General features: G+C 38.4%; 1 protein-coding gene across 9 annotated transcripts in view; it reads left to right on the forward strand.

Annotated features, from left to right (window-relative positions):
* RBMS3 (RNA binding motif single stranded interacting protein 3) overlaps positions 1–23,640 on the forward strand; it is a 1,231,630-nt gene that overhangs the window by 1,097,656 nt on the left and 110,334 nt on the right. For all 9 annotated transcript variants that reach the window (XM_053929473.1, XM_071222108.1, XM_053929475.2 and 6 more), the window contains 2 exons: positions 775–881; positions 22,512–22,558. In XM_053929473.1, coding sequence (XP_053785448.1) covers positions 775–881; positions 22,512–22,558 — 154 coding nt within the window. The remainder of the gene's footprint in view (positions 1–774; positions 882–22,511; positions 22,559–23,640) is intronic.

The raw sequence follows: 23,640 nt of genomic DNA on the forward strand, positions 1-23,640 counted from the left end.
TCTTGTTATGTTTTTAAAAGATTATCATTTTTGCAATGTTATTGTTGGAAGAATTCTGTCATACTTGAGTTTGGGTCAATTTTTCTGAGGAATTAAGTTTACACAAGTCACTGAGGACCATATTTTCCCCCATCCATAATTCATTTGTTAGGGCCATATCCGTTGGCTGTATTTTATCATGTGGGTTCACTTAATATTTAAATAATTAGTCTCCCTGGGATTCTGACTAGATTTTACTGGGAAATTGGAGTGAAAGGGGTTGGATGAACAATCAATTTCTAGGCTTTATGAAATCGTAGAGAATAATGAGAAAAAATAGCTCATTTGCTTGCAATTGCAAAATATAGCCCCCTTGGTAGAAAGAAGCTCCTAAATATATTTCCAAGATAGAATTCGATGGTCTCTGTAGTGAAAACATAGTTGATTTGAAGGAGAATTTTTATCGAAACCCAAATACTGGTTATGAATGTGTTTCTAACGTAACTGGAAGGAATCGACACTTGCCTCTTTACTTCTAAGGCAAGTTCACATTTTGCTTCAGCTGATTATGTTTTCAACAGTATTTGTTATCTTCTTTTATGATCTGCCAGCACTTTTTTGAAACCCAGTTAGTACAGAGGCCAACAGAGTGGAGACTAAAAAAGGGCCAAATAGCTCTCCAGAAGCAAGACTACTTCAAAAGCAATGCATTACAAAGCCCTACTGTGACTCAAATAATCACTTATTTTTTTAAGGGGGATTTTCTAATAGAGGATTGGTTTCTTATCTCCCCAGCCCCTAGTGAGCCTTTACTGTGCAAATTCGCTGATGGAGGACAAAAGAAGAGACAGAATCAAAGCAAATACACCCAGAATGGAAGGCCGTGGCCCAGGGAAGGAGAGGTGAGTCCCGGCTGGCTTGTGCTCAGAAAGTGGGCAGCAGACGTCCCTCAGAAGAGCAGCAAGACCAGCACGTGAGGCCCTGAGGAAATCGGGTCCCATAGAAAACCAAATGGTTTCACAGGGGGCAAAGGGGCAGGCCTATGTTAATGTACTCTGGATAACATTACTTGACAAAGGGTATATATAGGACTTCGGAATTAACCTCTGTTCTGCACTGCACTAAGTCTTCTGTCATTAACCCAACTTGAACTCCATAGCCACTCACAGAAAGACTTATTCACAAAGAATTGATCTGTAATTGTATGGTATACAGTGATACGTAATTGAGGGTATGATTACTCAAGAAAATATTTTCAGTGAAATCAACAGTAAGAGTTGAATGAATATTTGTGACAAAAGCAAAGAAAAAAATAAGATTTATCTCATTCTACTATTGGGGTGTTCTACCTGCACCAATATGTGTATGTATGTATATGCCCATATGTTTATAAATGTGTTGATATGTGTTATATATGTGTATATATCAATATAAAATATAAATTTTTATCTTGGTCAAGGAGAAAGAAAACGTAATATGCACAAGGTTTTGGGTTTTTTTTTCACAAGGAGAAAAGCATGAAACTATTAATTACCCATTTACCCTACCAACACCGAATGGTAGAAAAGCAAGCCTATGGATCCAATTGCACTTGGAATGATTTTTGGTTATTTTTTATTGTAAGAAGACAAAGAAAAGGTGTCTGGGCTTCTAAGAGGTCTTTTTATTCTTTATGAAATGGAATGAAGTTGTTTGAATGACTTGAATAAATGCCATTTTGTACCAAGGCCATAATTTCAACAGAAGAGCTTTCTTTAGCATTTCTATTCAAAGCACCCACTTCATCCATTTATTATTTAAGAGGCGTCCTATTTGATGTAGCATTTTACACTCAGCGCAGAGAGGAGTGTTGTAAGGAAAGAAAGGGGGCGCAATTTTTCTGAGCAAATCCTTTAGCTGTTTCTCAGTTTCTAAGACTGTCATCTGTTTTGAGTATTTTCGTGCAGGTCCAAAAACCCCTCTTAAAGAGTATAGTTACGTTCAAGTATTGTATAACCTATAACTCATTACTTTAAGACATGAAAAGAGAGTCACCATGGAGTGCCTAAAGCTAATTTTAAAAAGGCAAGAGTTTCAATATTTTCAATTTTAGCAAGGCAGAACGACTTGAAAGCCAGGGGTTTTTAGCATGCATTGTAGTGGTCCGTGGGGTAGCCGATTTCTGCTAACACGCATTATCACGTGGGTCTCATACCAAACATCCACCTCTGGAAAGACTCATTCTATCTTTGACAATTTGGTTGGGTCAAATGCCCGCTGATTAGAAAGACTTCTGGATCACAAGCCGTAACCTAAAAGCCTCCAGACTGAATTAGGTAACTTAGCACTCATGACTGAAAGTTTAGTTCTCGTCTCCTCGAGAACTTATAATATCACATCTGCAGTGTAGCACCGCGATGCCAACTGCAGTAACGCACCTCACCTGATCTACATGTCATAGAAACCAACCAACAAACACAAAAGAAATGCAGAGGAAGAGCTGCCACCTGGTGCAGTGGACAGAATGCTGGTTTGGAATATGATACGAAAGAGCGTGTGTGGTATTGGCCTGGAAACATTGTGGTGTCAAGTTTAGGACTCAGAGCACCTTAGAATTTAAACGTAGGTTTGAAAAGTATATTCTTCATCTTTGCTTTCAAAAGTCGTTCTTTAAAAGCTATAAATTTTTCTGTGGAACTATGAAAATCAAGGGAACTTCATAAATTTATCTGTGACCAATACAAATATATTCCAAGTGTGGACCCATCCAGAGGAAAGAAATCAGAAAAAGAAATGACATGCACTAAAGCTATGCTGATGAAACATCTTGTGTTTGAAATGAGCATGTTAAGTTTTACAGTTTTATTGTGGTCTTAGAAATTGACACACCAGGAATTTTGGATAACTTTTTGTGCCCATCATTCTATGTTTTTTGTGTCTATTTCCCCTTGCATTTGGCTGCCTGGAGTAAATTAAAGTATATTAGCATGGCTGATAAAGTATGACAATATATATCAATCATATGTAAGCAATATTTAATTCATCTTATATACAGTAAATTCTAATTAATGTTTTTCACTTTTTTCTAAGATACACATTTTTGTTACTGTTTTTCCACATTTTAAAACTTTTGAAATGGGTTTTCCTCATATTGTCAATATCATTACAAGATAATTTGTGTTTGCTTCTGTTGTCACCTGGGATAGTACCTACATTCTCTGCTTAAGGCCTATCACCACACCTATTGTGTGAACTGAAACCTCAATCAAAATAAGAATGGTGGGTCAGATTCTTAGGGGAAATTATTTTTGTCCCCTTCTTTCATCCAGTGTTAAGACTGAGACATGCAACTTCCCTTGAAATTCGTTTCTAATGGGTGTTACTGTTTTCCTATCATCTTATAACCCTTTGACATCCCAGCTTTATAAGGAGATCGTTTTGGGTGTACAGGTTTTTGTTTGTTTGCTTTGTTATACAGTCGACCTTGAAAAACACAGGTTTGAACTGCACAAGCCCACTCACATGTGCTTTTTCAATTAATATACTGTTGGCCCTTTGTATCCACTGGTTTCCCATCCACACTTTCAAGCAGCTTCAGATGGAAACCAGTATTAACTATATGCAGCTGGGAATCCGCAGATGGTGAAGGCCAACTCTACGCTATTTTATATCAGGGACTTGAGCATCTGTAGATTTTGATGTGTGTGTGTGGGCACGAGGGGTGAGGGCTTGGTCCTGGAACTATTCCCGCATAGATACATAGTTAAGTTTGAGGAAGTCAAAAGTTATATGTGAATGTTTTTTTAATATATGTTATTGATTCTGCTATTACAGTTGTCTCATTTTTTGTCCCCTTTATTCCCCTCCATCCTGGACCCCCCCTCCCACCATGATTCCCCCACCTTAGTTCATGTCCATGGGTCATACATGTAAGTTCTTTGGCTTCTCCATTTCCAATACTATTCTTACCCTCCCCCTGTCTATTTTGTACCTACCAATTATGCTGCTTATTCCCTGTACCTTTTCCCCCATTCTCCTCCCTCTCCCTCCCAGCTGATAACCCTCCTTTTGATCTCCATTTCTGGGACTCTGTTCCTGTTCTAGTTGTTTGCTTAGTTTGTTTTCATTTTTGTTTTTGTTTTTGCTTTCTTAGGTTTGGTTGTTGATAGTTGTGAGTTTATTGTTATTTTATTGTTCATATTTTTTATCTTTTTATTAGACAAGTCCCTTTAATATTTCACATAATAAGGGCTTGGTGATGATGAACTCCTTTAATTTGACCTTATTTGGGAAGCACTTTATCTGCTCTTCCATTCTAAATGATAGCTTTGCTGGATAGAGGAATATTGGATGGAGGTCCTTGCCCTTCATGACTTAGAATACTTCTTTCCAGCCCCTTCTTGCCTGCAAGGTCTCTTTTGAGAAATCAGCTGACATTCTTATGGGAACTCCTTTGTAGGTAACTATCTCTTTTTCTCTTGCTGCTTCTAAGATTCTCTCCTTATCTTTAATCTTGGGTAATGTAATTATGATGTGTCTTGGTGTGTACATCCTTGGGTCCAACTTCTTTGGGACTCACTGAGCTTCCTGGATTCCCTGGAAGTCTATTTCCTTTGCCAGATTAGGGAAGTTTTCCTTCATTATGTTTTCAAATGTTTTCAATTTCTTGCTCTTCCTCGTCTCCTTCTGGCACCCCGTGATTCAGATGTTGGAACGTTTAAAGTTGTCCCAGAGGTTCCTAAGCCTCCTCATTTTTTTGAATTCTTATTTTTTCATTCTGATCTAGTTGAATGTTCATTTCTTCCTTCTGATCCAAATTGTCTATTTGAGTCCCAGTTTCCTTCCTGTCACTGTTGGCTCCCTGTACATTTTCCTTTATTTCACTTTGCATAGCCTTCACTTCCTCTGTTTTGTGACCATACTCAGCCATTTCTGTGAGCATCCTGATTACCAGTGTTTTAACTGTGCATCTGATAAGTTGGCTATCTCTTCACTGCTTAGTTGTACTTTTTCTGGAGCTTTGATCTGTTCTTCCATTTGGGCCATATTTTTTTGTCTTGGCGCTCCTGTTACATAGTAAGGGGCAGAGTCTTAGGTATTTGCCAGGGCGTGGCAACCTATGGAGCTGTGTTGTGGAGCTGTGTGGGGGGGAGGGGTCTAAGAGGGAACAAAGGCACTTGCTCTACTGTTGGCCAGCTTTCAGTTACTTCCTCTGCTACCTACAAGCAAATTGGGCCCTTCTGGTTCTGATTCCCAGGTGAGTGGGTTTGTGTACATTCTAGGAGCCTGTGGGTCTCTCCAACGAATTCTCCTGTGAGGCTGGGAGTTTCTCCCACCACCTCAACCCCCACAGGTTTTTTCAGTTAGAGGTTTTTAGGCTTTATTTCCCCGAGCTGGAACCCTGGGTTGCCCAGTCTGTTTTGCTCCCCAGTTGTTCCTCCCAGTTTATCCACAGGCAAATGTGGGACCCCCACCTCTCCACCAACCACAGCCTTGCACTTTCCACCCTGGCTGCCTGTCTCCACCCCTCCTCCCGGTCTGGATGAATGTTTCTTCTTTAACTCCTTGGTTGTTGGACTTCCACACAGTTAAATTTTCTGGCAGTTCTGGTTGTTTTTTGTTTTTAAATTTGTTATTGTCCTTTTGGTTGTACAAGGAGGGCAAGTGTATCTACCTATGCCTCCATCTTGGCTGGAAGTATACGTGAATTTTCAACTGCATGGGGGTTGGCATTCAACCACAGTGTTCAAGGGTCAACTGTGTACAATAATCATCGTTACGTAATTCAGAATTTGAGGTAATAGCACAAATTGAGGCTATTTATTTTCCTATTTCTGAAAATCAGTTAAAAGTGATAGTGTGAAAAGTATTTATGATGAAATGCTTAAAATACAGAACCAGTGGTTTGCAAGCACTTAGGGTAACCTTAAACATGACAGTTGATAGGCTAATTAAAATTTTAATTTATTATGTAAAGCCGTTTTCTGCTGGGTGGCATTTTGATAATAGTTTTTTTTAGCATAGTTTGGTGAAATCCATTTTTTTTACAAATAAATCTAATACTAAAAACTTTATACACATAAATTAGTATAAATTAGTGAGGTTTTGAAATATAAATGTATGATGGTACACATGTTTTTGCATAAGAGAAAAACAAAGGAGTATTCTAAAGTTATTAACTAAGCTCTCAAATGACAACTGAAACTCTGAGCAGAATAATCAGGTTTTGAGCCTATTATGCCTTTTTCCCCCAGGGCCCTCCAGTCCTATTGTTTTATTTCTTAATGCAGCAGTTCTCAAACTCTTCAGTCTCATTATCCCTTTTAGTCTTAAAAATTATTATTTATTACTTCACTAAAAAGAAATAATAAACCCATCACTTATCAACAATAGTGTTAAAAGTACTATATTTTTCAAAGCAAAGACAATTATTTTTGAGAAGAATGACACTGTTTTACATTTCTCCAAATCATTCATTGTCTGGCTTAATAAAAGATGACCAGCTTTGCATATTTGCTTCAATATTCCACCTCTTGCGATACACTGTTTGGCTTAAGGATATAAGGAAAGTCTAGCTTATCAGAGACATGTCATTGAAAAAGGCATAAACTCTGCATCTCCCAAAAGGATCTCAGGAATGCTTCGGTGTCATTAGACCACATTTTGAGAACCACTGTCTGAGAGTAGCTTGAGCCAAGGACAGGGCTGATATTCAACTTCCTATGCCAGAAGAGCCATTCAGCCCATTAAAATATTAAAATATATCTGTGGCATTGGTGCATAACTACTGGCACCGGTCCATCCACTCAACCCCATGGCCCCTCCACTCTGGGGCATCCCTGAAGACCTCTAATGATCCAGCAAAAATGGGGTGCTGGCTGGCACAGCAGAAGTTCCCCAGCATCATACTTCAGCACTCAGATGCTGATTGGCCAGTGCTTATGCTGTACTAGTAGTAAAATGTTTTAAGGTCAAGCCTAACTCACAAATGGTCTTACTTTATCACATTGATGACTCCTAAAATCTTACATTGGCCATGTATTTGAGTTCATCTAACACCACATTCCAGTTCTTACTTCAGGCAATATGTTGCCCAAATTGATCTTGTTAGTGTTCTGCCAAATGACTGGTATGGAATCAGGAGTGCATAAAATTGGTCCAAAAATATACCAGAACATGAGGAACTCCTATAGCTTCTTCCTATATTTCCCAAGAATACATTTTCAATGACTACCAAAAAGCTACCAAATATGTTTGGACTCTGACCCATGTAATAACAGCTGATCAAAAAATATTCAACTATATAAAAATGATTGGATCTAATCAAAGGATGAATGTGTCTACTATGGTCATGAAAGTCACTTGGATTTTGAAGTTTTTTTGTGTTGACTTTTTTGTTTTAAACAGTGTTTTGGTTTCTTTTAGAATTCTGAAATATCAGTAATGCTAAGTTTCAAATCACAGAAGATGGTGGTATTTCTCCAAATTTTCAGACTGGGATATTATCCTTAAGTAGTGCAAATATTATAAACAGAATATTTTTCACTGGCTTCAAAACTCTAATCTAAACTTTTATAAAGTTTTCCCAAGCCCTATACAAATTGAGTCATTAAATGCCATTGATAATGATTTCTTTGGGAATTGTACTTCCAAGAAATAATGTTTTGGATACAAACAAGAGATGTGACAATTAAATAATAAAAAACAACAACAAAGTACTCATATGTCTAGTGAAAAAAAAATGCCAGGCTTTTATTATAAAAACTAAAATCAATAAAATGACATTTGTTGCCTTTATCTTATTTACCATTCTCTGCTAGAGACAAATTAAAAGCAATGAGTAATAAATATTTTCTGTTTGATGCTCTGAAGATATTTTTTCTTACTATGGAAATATTTAACGAGATTATCTTCATAGTCTATGGTCAATTAAACTAATAGAACTAGCAATCAATACTCATGTTCCCAAGAATAGTTTTTAGGTTATGTTGAAGAGAAAAACAAGTACATTTTCTTTTTTTGTTTGTTTGCTTGTTTTGTTTTGTTTGATGCATTCTGAGAATACTATGGTTTAGAATTTCTCACCTATTCCCAATTAAAGAGCAAGTTTTAGATGAGACATGATAATATATTATTTCTTGAAGACGTTTTAGTTAAGTGCATTTGTAGTTGCCCAAGAGAACAGTAGAGGCCTTGCATAGTACCAGGGGGTGCCATTCACATAAACCAGAAATGGCATCCCTTAACATAGTAAAATGCTATGGCTTTGCCTGGATATGTTAGTTTAAAAGCCTTTAAGGGATGGAATAAATTGGCCCAGTGTTCCTTAATTTGCTTAAATTAATAGATTCCATTAGTGCACTCACAAAATCCATGATTAGTGAGCTGAAATCTTAGGTGATCAGTTTTATCACAGCCAACCTAAGCTAAGTGATCTGTTATAACCTAGATAATAGTTACCTATTGTCAGACCTGAAATCAACCATTTTCAGTGATGGAGGAAAACTTCCCCTGTGCTGTAAAATTTTATAACCTTTGTTCATTTAGAGCAACTATTAATGAAAAGTCTCTTCAGTGCCAGTAAGTGAATGAAGACCTGCAAAAGTCATATGGAAAAATTAGATTTCTCAGGCTATTATGGTATCCATAGCCAAGTGCAGGCAAAGGTGATAAACCTGATTTCAAACACCCACCTCTCTCCCTGTTGTACTTCAAAGCATTAGGAATAATTATTCATTCTGACTACATCCACCCATGATTAAGACAAAGATGTCTTTTCAGATTTCTGAGTTGACACATAGTCATACTCAACACAGTAGTTACATGTTATGTTTCAATTCTAGATAAGTGAACATTTTCTTTGAGGGATATGTTCTAATTTTTTGTTTGTTTGGTTTTGGTATTTTATTTTTTATTTTTTTGAACAAGGTGGATACACACAAATTTGACATTATAATTATAAATTTTCACTGTGTCTTCCTCACCATCATCATTGGCACCCTTGTGAATCATAAAGCATTCACTCCTTCCATGACCAATACTTTATGCTGTGTCCTAAAGACACAGTGAGGCATAAGACATGATTCCTGCCCTGAACGCCTCTCACCTCCCCATGTTTCCAATCTGCTTTCTTACTTTTTACAGAAATGTTCTTTTTGAGACAACAGTTGTGTTTGGAGGAGATTTTTTAACAGGCAGTATTGAAGAAGCAGCAGCTTGAGGGAAAAACATTCAGTTGGTCAGTAAGCACTTGCTGAGTGTCCACTGTGTGGGAGGCTTGAGATTACATGCTGTGGACAAGATGTCAACATAGACAGAGTCCCTACATCCTTACAGCCTAAAATGGCAAAAATCTTCTCTATCTGTAAAGTGGGAGGCTGAAAGTGGGATAGAATAATATTCAGTGTTGCAGAAATAAAACCAATGACTGTAACTGGCTTCACACCTATGCAAGAGTGTAAGAAAACCAAGCCTAAATAATAATAAAAATAACACAAACAAAAAAGCAGCAGCCACAAAAACATCAGTTCACATTAGTCTTGTGGCTGAGCATTGATTGTTCATTTGTGTGTTTGTTTTTCAGGGTAAGTAACTGGGAAATTGATTTATATGTATTTACAAGCCAGAAATTCTCCCCAGAGTTGGAAAGCTTCCCCTTGTCCCTGGCTGATGGAGGCCTGTGAGTCCTGGGGTGCTGGCTGAGTGGCAGAGAGAGAATAATGTTGAGAGAAGCAACTTGAGCTTTGGGGTGTTATTTAATAAATCTTGAGTCCTTCTCTAATACAGCCATGGAGAATAATAATTCTTTCTGAATTTTAAGGAATTGTGTATGTCAATATTTATTTGCTTTTCCCCATAATTTACAAGGCACTTCGGTGGTTAAGGAGGAAAACTCTATAATTTAAATTACAAGTCAACAGCTTCCACGCTGAGTGACAACACTGGCAAATTTTTCAGTCCTTAAGTTTCCTTTGCCTCATCAGCAGAAGGAGAATGGTCAAAAGCATATATTTTGTAACTGGAGGGATTAAAGGGGGAGGTGAAGGTAAAGCACTGAGCACAGTGCCTGGCAAACTGTAATTGCTCATATATCAGCTATTATTATAACTGTCATAATATCATCAACACAACTCCAGGCTTTTTAATCTGAAAACCAACTTTGCTCTGTGTTCCTTATGACTTAAATGTTTAATATCTTGTTTTCCAATATTATGCCATGTCTATTTATTTTTCAAACAGGAATTATTTTTAATGATTTATTTAAAAGAACATTTGCTGTCACTATATTTTCCAGCTGAATTTTTACTTATTTTTGTTAAACACCTCACAAAACAAATAGAAGTGATTAACATTGACACATGTTTCATTAATCTTTTTATAAGATCATATTCCATATCATAAAGCACTATTTAGCCCTGAAACATTAGGTGTTTTTCAAATTTCTAGCCAATTTTCCCTTGAAGGTCACATAATCATAAAACCCAAGAGCTGGCAAGAATAGGGGGGACTTGGATAGAGAAGATGAAGGAAAAAAAAGACAAGTAAATAAAACATGAACAATTGCTAGATATGATGGAAAATGTTGAGTTAAGCCAATGCTGAGAATTGATTAATTACATGGTTGGTGTTTTTAAAGGGAAAGAAGATGTATTATTAACCTACCTATTCTGGCACATAATATAAATTAATTTTGGAGGTTCTTATGCAACCTTGTAGCTATGAAAAGGACTCCTCATGCTCAACTGCTTTCCAGTATCCTTCAAAGCAAATGCCTTTGACAAAAGAACCATTCTAATGCTACAATTGATGACTTACTAGATACCACAAAAGATTTGGGGAACAGGAATTTTCTTCCATGTACTAAGGCTCCATAGTGCTGAAAGTAAATAGTTCTCAAGGTTCTGCATTCTAATCTATTTCGAGGGTGATGTTACCAAATAATGTGTAGGGAAATTATAGAATCCTAACAAACAATAGTATTAATGCCATTTATAAAATTTACTTTTGTTTGCAAAAAGACTCAGACTCATAAAATGATCAATTGGGGAAAAGCCACAGTTGATCCCCGCTATTTGTTGGCTCCATATTTGAAAATGTACCTGCCGGCTAAAATTTATTTGTAACCCTAGAACCAATACGCATAGTGCCTTCCCAGTCACTCACGGATGTGCAGAGCAGTGAGAAATTTGAATCATCCAATGTGTACACTTCCAGCTAAGGTTGGAATATATGACGCTCTCTCCGCCTTCTGTTTCAGCTCTCATATGTAAACAGTGTCCTTTACTTGGTTTATCTGGGGCCACATTTTTCACATTTTTATACTTTATGTTGGTGAATTCACAGTTTAAAATGGCCCCCAGGTGTATTGTTGAAGTGGTGTTTGAGGTTCCTAAGTGCAAAAAATCGATGGTGTGCCTCTTGGAGAAAATATGGCGGGGGGGGGTGGGGAGTGGAGATAAGTTTTGTTCAGGCACTTGCAGTGCTGTTGGCTGTGAGTTCAATGTTAATGAATCAATATTACAGTCATCTTTCTGTATCCAAAGAAGATTGATTCTAGGAACCCCCGCAGATACCAGTACTCAGAGATGCTCAAGTCCCTTATATAAAAGTGTCACATTTGCATATAAATTACACTTGCATATAGGCTACAGTAGGGTAAGCCTACATATAACTTCATTTGCATGGATTCAGCTTAGTGCTTGGAGCAGGGCAAATTCAAATTTTGCTTTTTGGAACCTTGTGGGATCTTTTTGTGTGTGTGCATCCTATTTTTCATGCATGGTTCCTTGAATCTGTGGATGTGAAACACATAGCTTCAAAGAGTTGACTGAATATAAAAAGATGTCTTTAGACAGAAATATACTAAAATAAGGTTATGTATTGATGAATTGGTCCAAGAGTGACCAGAGGCTGATAGGAACTTTACCTCATATTGCCTCTAGGAGCAATGAGCAGTATTCACTAATTCAGCTTTTGTGGTGACTTTACAGAACATAATTACTTTGCATAACAAGAATCAACTGTATCTTGTTTTATGATTATTGTTTTCAAATGTGATCCAGTCTACTGGTTAAGTTTATGCCCCTCCCCTTGATGTAAAAAACCAACTTGCATGGATATCTAAGGGAACTTTACCAAGCATGAGCCAATCGCACTTTGTAGGAGTTGTGCCAGGGTCAATTATTAATTGCAGTGGGTTTACAGGCAACGGAAGTTCTTAATCTACTCAACCAACAAGTATATAACTGTCTAAGGAATTTGGGAAAAGCCCTGATCCTATTTTTATTAATTTAATGTACCTATGAGTGACCAGCTGGCTTGTAGTCATTTCCTAAAGACCATGAAACATTTGACCTAATGTAAAGATTCACATACCTTCCTTAACAAGAAAAAGTTCTTCATCTAACGCAATCAATTATTTCTACAGACATTTAGCATCCTTATTTACACCCCTATCTACATAAAAGAATAAGGCTCTTGGCCCTTTACTAACCAAAATTGGCCCCATCGACATGGAAAATATTGGTGTTAAAGGACATACAGTTGGCTATGAAAATAGTGGCAAACATGCTACATAAAATCTGGAGAGAAAGAGTCTGTCTATCCATGTGGTCGCCATTTATAAGAAAACCCCTCAACAGAAAACTTCATATTTCTTGCAAGCACTTGGCTGTCACTAACTGTGACCAGTGCTACTATAAATAAAGCACGTTCTTTGAGACATTCTTAGCAGTGAGGAAGACAAGTTGCAAATCCACCAAATGGCGCCCTTACCGTCCGCTGGATCTCCTCTGAGTAACAGCAGTATCTCTTTCACAAACTATTTGAGCAGTCACCAGTCAACATCCTTCTTATTAAGTATTAAGTATTAGGAACAACCTGACAAGAAGGCTCAGAAATACATCATTTCTATTAACCTTGAAGCCGTTCTAGCTGCAATTTAATTTTATATTACGGCACATTAAAAATTTTATGTCTCTTAGATATGGAATTTAAATACTGCCCCAATGAGCCACTAGAAATAAAAGTAGTTTGAGGAGAAACTACTATAGCTAAAGAATCAGTATGTCTAAAGAATTATTTTAAAAACTTAGTAATAACATGTAGGTTCAGGATGTCATTTTTTACTGAATTTATTGGGGTTACGTTGGCTGATGTGACCATAGAAGTTTCAAGTGTACAATTCAATAAAACATTAGCTGTGTCCTGCGTTGTGTGCTCCCCCAAGGTCAAGGCTGTTTTCATCCCCACTTTTCCCTACTCTGCCCACTTCCACCTCCCTACCCACCATCCCCTCTGGCCGTCGCTATTCTGTTGTCTGTGTCTATGTGTCATGTATATGCTTAATCCTTTCACCATTTTTCACCCAGCCCCCCAGCCCTCTTCCGCTCTGACAGCTGTCAGCCTGTTCTATGTATCTTTGCTTGTGTTTCTATTTTCTTTGTTAAATGTTTTTGTTGATTAGATTCCACATGTGAGTGAAATCATATGGTATTTGTCCTTCTCTGATGGGCTTATTTTACGTAGCATAGTAGTAACATGTAGATTTAGGGTATCTTTGACCATATTCCAGGAAGGTAGAAACATCATCGATATACTACCCTACTATTTTCCTTGTGAACATCACAGTGATTGATAATTAGTTGTCCAAAGCTTTTCTTTAATAAGACCTTAGGGAAAAAATTAAGATGTATCTATTAACACTGCCACGTTTTGCAAACAGTCCTTTCAACCTTAACCTGAAAAAGAGTCTTTACATATGGGATCTTAAAAAGAACAGTTGACTGCCATGGTGAATGCAAGCACTTGCCAGTTGGGTTCATCAGCCAGCCCACCAGATGTATTTTTTATTTATTTCATGTATTTTACCTGTAATTTAGAGATTGGGCTCAAAGTGAGTGACTCTTCTAATCTGAAAAGAAATTTTCCCACTGGCACAAGAGCTTGAATTCTCAGTAATTTGCATGAACACTTTCTAACTCAGTTAACTGTTCTTTTTTTTAAAGCTACTGGGCCCAATATTTATTAACTTATGATCGCTAACGATAAAAAATAAATTTATACATTTCTATAATAGTTTAATTTTATGTATAATGTGATTTATGATGAGCTCCAGTTCTCTGCCTAGTCTCCATTCTCAAGGAAGAGGATAGAGTAATGTACTTACGTGCTTGAAGCAGAGGTAGGAATGGGAGCTTTAGGAGGGGTGTAACGCTGGGAAGATGATAGCAAACAATTACAAGGAGAAGGGCTGATGGTTGACCCCCATGTCCCCTGTATTCCCTAGACCCTGTCTCCAAGGATCCAGACAACTACCTGGGGCATCAACCCACTGGGAGATTGCTGGAGTTATTGGCATTGCCTGGCAGCCCCTGCCTTCCACACGACTCAGAATTGTCCCCTTCAGTATTTAGGCCATAGCTTACAACCTCCAGCTGACATCAACCTGCAGCTGGGACCTGGATAAATATGCATCAATTACCCAGATACCTGAGACTTTCATCTGTCTAGATGCACAGGCTTGCCCTGGTAGCAACATCAGCATTTTTATATTTTTTACCACATCGTTGGTTCTAAGACGCCATAAATTAAAGCTGAAATATTATTTTAAATATCACTAAAAGAAAAAGAGGAGACACTTGCCAAAGTCTCAAATGCCATCGATTACGTGAGTGCTGATTTTACAGATACTAAAATGTGAAAGAAAACTGTCTTGTATTCTATGAGTTTCAGTCATTTGGATTGAGATAAAAACAGAAGTACATACATAAAATGTGGTAATGTTCTCTTATTTCTTTTATGGTTATCAGTCAAGGCTTAATTTAACTTCAGTTTTAATGGCAAACTAGAACTTTTTTCCCCTGAAGACTTTGAAAACCTTAGCCAGCTACATCATACTATGCCGTTACAGTTTTTCTTCTGCTTCCCTTCTACTGTTGCTTTTTCTTTCTAGCCATAAGCTTTCTCAGTTTGCCAGTCTTCATTCTGTCTGCATATTTCTGTCTTGTTCTTGTCTGTTCCCATATACAAGAGAAATTCTCTGTCTGGCAGGAATGCTTTGGTAAAAGCCAAAAAGGAGGAGTACCACGATGACACCGCATATAAACAACAACATGACTCCCTTCATGTTCTTTTCCCAAACATAAAGTGGTAGGATTTTCTGCTTGCTGTCTATTTTTTTTCTATTTTTAAGCGATAAGTCCCTTCCATCTCATTCGCTTGGCATACTTCCGAAGATGCCAAGAATGACTTATAATGAACAATCGTCTTCTCCCCATTCTTGGTCAGTGACTTGGAGAAGAGGGACCTCCACATTTTTTCAGCTGCGTTTAATTCTTCCTAGGCTCTTGCTCACGATTTGTCTCAGGTACACTGGCTTCCTGGCCGCACAGAAAAGGTCTCTGAGCAATGCCAGTAATTATCTTGCTTCCGTCTCTCTTTCTGCTGACCAATCCAGCCCTGAAACGTTTTGTTTTTAGAAATTCAATTGAGTTCAGCGGAAGTTTTTAAGAGACAATTTTTACTAATCAGTAAAGATTAAAAACACTAAAATCCCATGTTCAAATACAAACTGAAGTTCAAATTCAAAATGGTCTTTAAGTCAATTATTTACTTATTAACTCATTTAACAAACAGTTATTGTGTCCCTGTCACATGCCAAACACTGGGCTAGGAACAGGAGATGACGAGATGGACACAGCCAAGAATCTAGTGGAGAGAAACACATGTCAAAATGCAGTCATCGTAGTTTTCATCCTGGGTCACGAGGACAGAATAAAGGCAACAGTTACTGCTACCAGGAGAGAGAGAGAAGGCTTTAAGAGGCTGTGATGTCTCGTTTGAGTCTGGAAGACAAGAATTTTCAATTTTCTCACAGACAGTGAGTGATACATGGTTTCTAGCCCAAAACTATAGCAGCAAAGGCCCAGAGACTCAGGGCGGGGTGAGTATATGTCTGAGTTTGGTGATGGACAGAGTTTAAAATTGCACAGGATGATTGTGGATGTCGGTAAATGCATAAGGACTTGGGCACGAAGGGCTATGTGAGCCGTGTTTTATTTCAAAGGTAACAGGTTGTCACTTAAAAGAAAGGATCCTGATGTGGTCAGATTTGCCTCTTGCAAGAGCAGTCCTCACAGTGCATTGGTGCGGCTGATGGATTAGAAAAACATTTCAGCAAAGATAGAAGGTATTGCAACCAAAGGATATTTAGTAAACATCTAAACAAGAAATAGTAACTTCAAAAGAGACGCTGACCATACATTGAACTTACGAGTCTAACTTGGCAATAAATGTCTGGCATTCAGGATAGACACCTGAATTTAAGAGCAAGATTCAAGAATCATCAAGACACAAATAATCGTTGGGACCAGAAAGTGAGCGTACAGGAGAGAGAAGGGTAAATCCTGGGCCTGGGTGCCGGCACCTCCAAGGCGGACGGGACACCTGACACCGAAGCAGAAATTGCTCTCTGAATGGTCAGAAGAAAACTGGAGGGGAGGCTCACACAGGCGAAGGAAAGGAGTTTTGAAAGAAGAAAACAATCACTGGTTAAATTATGCAAATTAATCAAGGATACTTTGGAATAAAAGTGTTCTTTGGATTCAGAAATTAGGAAAAGGAGCACAAGCCATTTCACAGGCTAGTGGGCACCTTTTATAGGACAATTAGCTAAGATGTTTCTGTCTTATCTCAGGACCATGTAGTGTAGTCTTTCTTTTGTAGACTACAAAAGCTTTCTTTTGTAGACTTTGGCAATTTGTCTGTCTGCTGTCTCATTTGTCCCTCCTCTTGTCTTCAGAGAGGGACTGGCTATGCATAGCCCAGGGAGCATTCCTTCAGCAGGTGAGAGCAGACACGTGCCTTATACAGTTGGCTGCCTCTGCCTGGAGAACCCAAGCATTCCGTAGTCACGTGACCATACCAGAGCCCTTCCCGGGTAAAACCCTACCACTTGCCTTTATGAAGGCCAGGAATTCATTCTCTCACATCTCCTTTCAGAAGTGCTCCAATAGCCGGTCCTTATTTTAGCCCTGACAGTATTGTTTCCTAGAATTAGTTTCCTTAGTAGGAAGTAGTTTCAAAGTCCTTTTTCTTTGGCCAAAAGGTTTACTTGGTATCAATCACCTTTCTGGTGATTTTTATTATTTACTTTGACTATCTTGGACATCTACACTTCTGGAATCACATAGGAGACCCTCAATTTCTCAGCTAGTATGGCTATTTGGATTTATGAATTCTTATTAGCTTCCACAGCTAGGAACATTACACCATGAACCCTGAAGTTTCCATCTGTATCCTTGACCTGCCTATGCCTACCTTGACCTTTCCAGATGTAGCAATCTACCCCCTGCCCCCCGATTCCATCCCAGCTCTTCTGTATTTCATTGGCCCATCAAAGCTCAGTGTCTCCTGACATTTCCAAACATATTTCCAAATCAGGCCTCTGGTCAATACTGCTTTTCCAAATTGCATGCCTTTGTTTCCCTTTCCTGAACTTAAAAATTTAAATAAGTCATAAAAGTATATAATGTGCTTCAACTTAAAGGAAAGGGTTTTTTTCCCCATTATTAAAGTAATTCTTATTATAGACAACTTAAAAGAGGCAAAAATATATATTAAAGGAAAAACTACCATGTGTAGTTATATGCCCCAATGTTTTGACATTTAACACTGTTGAAATTAATTTTTTTGTTTTATTTCTAGGCAGAGATTTATTTTTTTTATTTTTGTTTGTTGACTCATATATACACATAATAGTGTATCATGATTTCTTTGCTAAAGGACATGCTTTATGAAAAGAAATACTGGAGAATAAATGTAAATGAAGTTAAGTGAGTTTGGCTTCAATAGCAGTCCCTAAACACATGTAACACGTGCTCAAGACGCTTTCACACACATCATCTGTTAAGTCATCTTATTGACTGATTTAACCATCGCCAACTAACAGTTGTAAATATTCTTAAATTGGCTGCGTGATGTCCTTAATGATGACATCAAGAACACTATATTATCCTTTTCTTCTTTGCCTTCCTGAACTGATCTTGTGTCAATGCAGTATTCAATATTTACTAAAATATACAATACTTATGACATATTTACTGAAGTGTTGCTTTAAAGCTGATCACAGAAGATTGGAAATCCTTGTGATTGCTCATTTGTAACTCATCCAATTACGGTGACTCGTGTCACGGGAAGATTTAGAAAAAAGGAGAAATGTTAGCTTAAAACATTCATATTTCTCTTTTGCAGGAATCTCAGTGCATATTTATCTGTATGAAGTTTACTGCCTCAAGGTTTTTGATCTCCATTCACAGTACAGAGTAAAAATAGTTTGAAAGTGATCAAAGCAATTCTATCAGCCCACCTTTCCACTGCTTTTTTATAGCCAATGGTCCTCCGCTCCCCAGATAAGGCCAAGCGTGACAGTCCAGAAGAGCTTTCTGAAGTGCTGATGCCTATTCCCTGTTACGTACATCTAAGCAGTATTTACATAACTATTTCCTCTTTGAGGAACCTGTTAATCATTTAAAGTGATGAATATCAAATATTTAGTTCTGAAGTCAAGCTGATGTCTCAGTGAATCCCCTAAAATATTGAAAATGTTTATGATACCCTAGTTGCCCCAATAAACCGTATTTTAAAATTTCTTCTAAAATACTTATCTCTTACAGTTTAGACTCTGTCTGGAAGGACTAGACATAGTCTATTATGGCTGAAATACTAAACCAAAATTCAGCTGCTTCTGGAAAGTGACAAAAATGTTCCTTTTTGTTTTAAATAAATTATAATTGCCTCCAGCACACAAATAATGTGTACTTGAGAAATGGAAAATATTTGTGAATCTAAAAAGCCTTCTTTGAAAGAGTGACAGGATTAAACATCACTTTTCTGCATAGGTGGTGTGACATTTTCATTTTGTTCCAAGTTACTTTACTTTTTGTGTGACTCTGGAGTTTATAAACATGCCATAAAATTTGGTGATTACATAATGATGATTTAGTGATTCTATCTTTGAATAAAGGTAGCTAGACATAGCAGCAAAATTGATTTCCTTTTTTACCTTCTTGGAAGGAAACAAAAGGAAATTGAATGCAAAATCTGCATTAAGACCATACTAGAATTATAACCAGTGATCTGCTACACATGAAATGAGAACCAGGTGCAGCCAAGTGTTCCTTATTATGTTATGATATTCAGCCAACAGGTGAAGTTCAAACAACCTTCTTTTGAACCATGCCTTGTTTTGCTACCCACAAGGTTCCAAGTGCATATGACTTGACTGTCTCTTGTCTCCTCTTGCCAAAGGTACTCAGAGGCGGGACTGTCCCTAGACAAAATCATGAAGTGGGTGAAACTTGCATTCATTCCCTTCTCCTTTGCAATGACTGTCTCATCTTAGATTCTTTCGACCTCCCTGTCCCCCAGTGCCAAAGTGGGTCATTGCTCTGGATTTACAATCTGTTTTCCAGGAGGCTCATAGTATTTTTTGTTGTCCAATCCCTCTTTGATCGTATAGTTTTCTCACTCAAAAGATGTTGAGTGGCTTCACAAAAGACGGCAGATAATCAGGATTCTCCCTCCTTTCCTTTGGACCCCTACTTCTCATTGCTCCCCTCCAATGTTCGGGTGCAGGTGGCTTACCACCTTGCCCTTTTTATTTACACGCTTTCCCCCCCATGCTATTCCTTCTGCCCGAGCAGGCCTTTGTCACTCATCTCCATCCATGAAAATCCTGATCATGTTTCAAGGCTTCATTCAGCTCCACCTCCTTCAAGTACCTTCCCTAACTGCCCCCAGCCTCTTTTCTCCACACCTCATCTATACCACTCACATGACCCTTAACAAATGCACTGCTTTGTAGCATAATATTTTTGTTCGGGTTGTCTCCAGGCACTGTGCTGGGCATTTTACAAACATAATCTCATTTAAATTTTGCAACAATCTGTTGAGGTAGGGATTACCCTACCACTTAGTAGTTAAGGAAACAGAGGCTCAAATAGGTTAAATAATTTGCCCAAAGCCACACTGCTAAAAAGTAACAGGGCTAAGCCCTAAACCCAGGTCCAAAACATATTTTTTTCCTCTCATCCATGTTGCCATTTTTCAGTTCTTTTTTATCTTCTGAAAGATGGATGGAGCTTTAAGGTGGAAAAAGAGGCCAACTTAGCCTTTCTGATGATCAAATATGTATTCAACAAATGGAGAGAGTTTATTGGTAATTACTGTATTTCTAGACAGAGCTGACTGGTTAACTATAATCCATACTTGTAATTCAAGAAAGGCTAGAGAGCATTGGATTTGAGCACAAATGGAAAAGAAGTAAATGTAGGGATGAGTAGGAAATGCTGCCTCTAAGTCCCCCATGGTTTTAACAATTGGGGGTGGTTGGGAGACTGAAGATATGATTATCACCCTAGATCTCATATGATCTAACTGTATCTATCGAGTATAAAGCCCATTTTGCCATTTTCCCCTCGTGTGGCATCCATGATAAATTAGGGGAGAGAAGCTTAGTGTTTTTAAGAGGGAGGTCTCATCCCAAATGGGCTGCTTTTACCACTGTCCTCAGTACCACCCAGGACCATGGAGTGTGAGCTCACCTTAGATGTCTCCGTTCCAGGAAGTCTTCAGCCCAGGGCCTGCTTCCTGCCAGTCACATGGCAGAGGCTCCATGCCTGGAAAATATTTAGACTTTGGATCTTTATGTGTTTTGCACCATAGGCAAAAATCAAAAATCTGCCTTCATGGCTGCCCTTTTATTCTTATCTCATTTCCCATTCCCCCAGTTTGTCCTTATCCATTGCATATTCCTTTAACATGAGCAAGATGCAGTTATCATTAAATGTGTGTTCTCAGTGCACCTCTGTTAACTTCTGACAGTCCATCAGCTTTGTCTGCAACTCCGTTTCAATTTGTGTGTGCTCTCTTGTGTGCCGATCCCGTTCATATTTGGCTCTACCCTTTGTTCCTTATAGCAATCTTAATAATAACCTCAAAATTATTGTTTAGGGAAAATAAGGCATATAATCTAAACTTGAATATATAGCAGGCCATGCTGGACTTCAGGCCCTATGCTAGGAAGTCTGAGGAGTTTTGTTCCAGTTATATGCTGAATCTGAGGAATTCAACAAGCCTAACAAGAAAACCACCTTCAACCACCCTGGAAAAACTCAAACACAAAAGCTCTATATTTTCTTTTCTTTAAAGTTTTAATGATTTTCCTTATTCTCTACAAAAGTCCTCAAAGCTAATGTACTATTCTGTCTTACTTTTAATTTTGAAATAGTTATAGATTCACAGAAATTACAAAAGAAATGAAAAGGGAGGTCTTGTATACACCTCAGCTCATTTCGCCCGGGGGTCACATCCTATGTAATTATAGGGCACTAGCTAAGCCAGAGAATTGACATCGGTCGAATTCACTTTTAAATTTCAAAAAAGAAAAAAAGCAAATGCACCCTAAAGACAACCTAGTCAGCTGTAAGTTCCATTCTACATTCTCTTTCTGCTCACGAGGGGTAAGCAGGTTGACAATTCTGGGGGCCGGGGGTGGGGGTGGAGTGGTCTGTCCATATGACCACAGAGAAAATTCCAGCACAGTGTTAGTGATGATCCCCAGATCTCATTAAATTTCTAGGTCAAGGTTACAGCAGAGCTGTGCAAAGGAACCCACATCTGAAGACTCGGCTTGGAATCAGGTTCTGCCTCCAAACGTGTGACCTTGAGCAAACCACTTGACCTCTCCAAGCTTCAGTGTCTTCATCTATGAAATGGGGAAACTCTTCCTCCTGCCTACTTCACAGGGCTGTCGCGGGGATCCAGCGCGGTGCTGCGTGAGGGGAGGAAGTGGCCTGTGAATCAGCAATCATGAAAGCATATATTCTTTTCGCAAACTAGTGCTAGCTACAGAAGTGTAGCTTTTCAGAGGTAGTTTTCTTCTTAGAAACACAATACATCTCCCTCCTTCTTAACAACAAGGCCTAGCATTTCCATCATGTGTAAATGACCTTCACTTTCTATCACTCTTAGGAGGACAGATTCCAGCAATATATTGGACAAGCACTCTGCGACTCATTACCTGCATACCCCTAAGGCATAGGATCTATTTTAAAATAAATATTTCTTCACATTTTCTTCTAAAAGGTCGAATGCATTTTAAGTAGCTTTTATTTTTATCCTGACTGCTGGGTTCGGTCTTACTTTTTTAATGCCACGAGAGGTACAATAGGTGGTCTGCACAATTGTGAGGTATTATAAGAACAGCACAGGAAACTGCAGATGGTGTATGAAGTACAAACAGAAACCCTCCACGCTGCCTTGTTTCTTGGTGTGTCTGGGTATATACTATAAACTCCCCAACGCACCGGTGGACCCGGGTGTGTGGGGAGTAAAATTGCTTGTCTTGGCAGTAACGGTGGAGAAATAACATAGGCGAAAGTAAACTTAAATCACGGAAAGTAAAGACGAACGTCTTTGTGTATGGTGAGTGTTTGGGGCAGCACAATAAAAATGTTAAGATCTGTTTTCTCCCCTCTCCTTCTTATATGCAGGCTGGCATGGCTCTGACCTATGACCCCGCAGCTGCCATACAGAATGGGTAAGTAGCCCACGTTTTCTCTAATTTAATTGCTACGATGTCTTTGACCTCCAAAATCAGTACTGAAGAAAAATGTTCAAACCTGTCTTTTGTTTGAAATCCATAAACAAAACCTGTAAGCCAAACATTGCTCGCCATTGTACTTCTCTGTTTTCCCATGAGGGACTGGGACTTCAGGGCCTCTCCCACGTGACCCATTCTCACGACCTCTGTGCCCATATTAAACTCTGCGTGCTCTCTCTGGGAATATCCTTATTTATTACAAACCTAATGGGGAAAAGTGAAGTTTCAGCTCCCAATAGGAGGTGAAAGCCAAAGGTGAACTTTGGGCACATGGTGAACATCTCCCCCTCCCCCTGCAGGTCACCACGTCTGTACCAATTGACATGGACTGGCTTTTTTATCTCTTCGCCTTAAATCATCTGCTTTTCGATGCGTCTTCATCTGTGTCTCCTATTAACAGGATAGCATTGTAGTCTATTCTTTGAACTATTTTAACAGTTATAAAAAAGGTTCACTCTCTTCTGCTCTTTATTATATTTATAACAGTGAATATATTCCTCATGAAACAAATTTTATTGAAGATGCTGAGGGTGCCTATTGATTTTATCTACTGTCTTCTGATATAGACCATTCTTCCATCAATCAGCCCCTCTCTTCAACACCTTCCTGTTGAAGAGAACATTCAACATTCATTTCAGACTGAACATTCATTTCAGCCTGTGGATATACACAAGTCTCTCTCTTCTTTTTCACAGGTAAACACCTTCAGTCTTTACACATGATGTCTTCCTGTAGTTTCCTCTAATTAATGCTATTAAGTCATCTATTCTGGTCTCAAACTTTACTGAATTTCCCTTGCTGATGCCCCCAGTAATCTCCAAATTTGGCCGTTTGTAACTGTAACTTTTTTAGTCCTTCAATTTGAAATCCTACCTCATTTGGCATTTTGTAACCATTTATACTTTCTTGAAAATGTCTTATTATTTGGGTCCCACAAGTTCATTCTTTGCTGATTCTCCTTGCTCCCCATTCTTTCTGCTCAGTTGATATCTTTTTATTCTACCTCTTCTGCCCCCTTT

Source organism: Desmodus rotundus, chromosome 8 (genome assembly GCF_022682495.2).
Source record: "Desmodus rotundus isolate HL8 chromosome 8, HLdesRot8A.1, whole genome shotgun sequence".
NCBI lineage: Eukaryota > Metazoa > Chordata > Mammalia > Chiroptera > Phyllostomidae > Desmodus > Desmodus rotundus.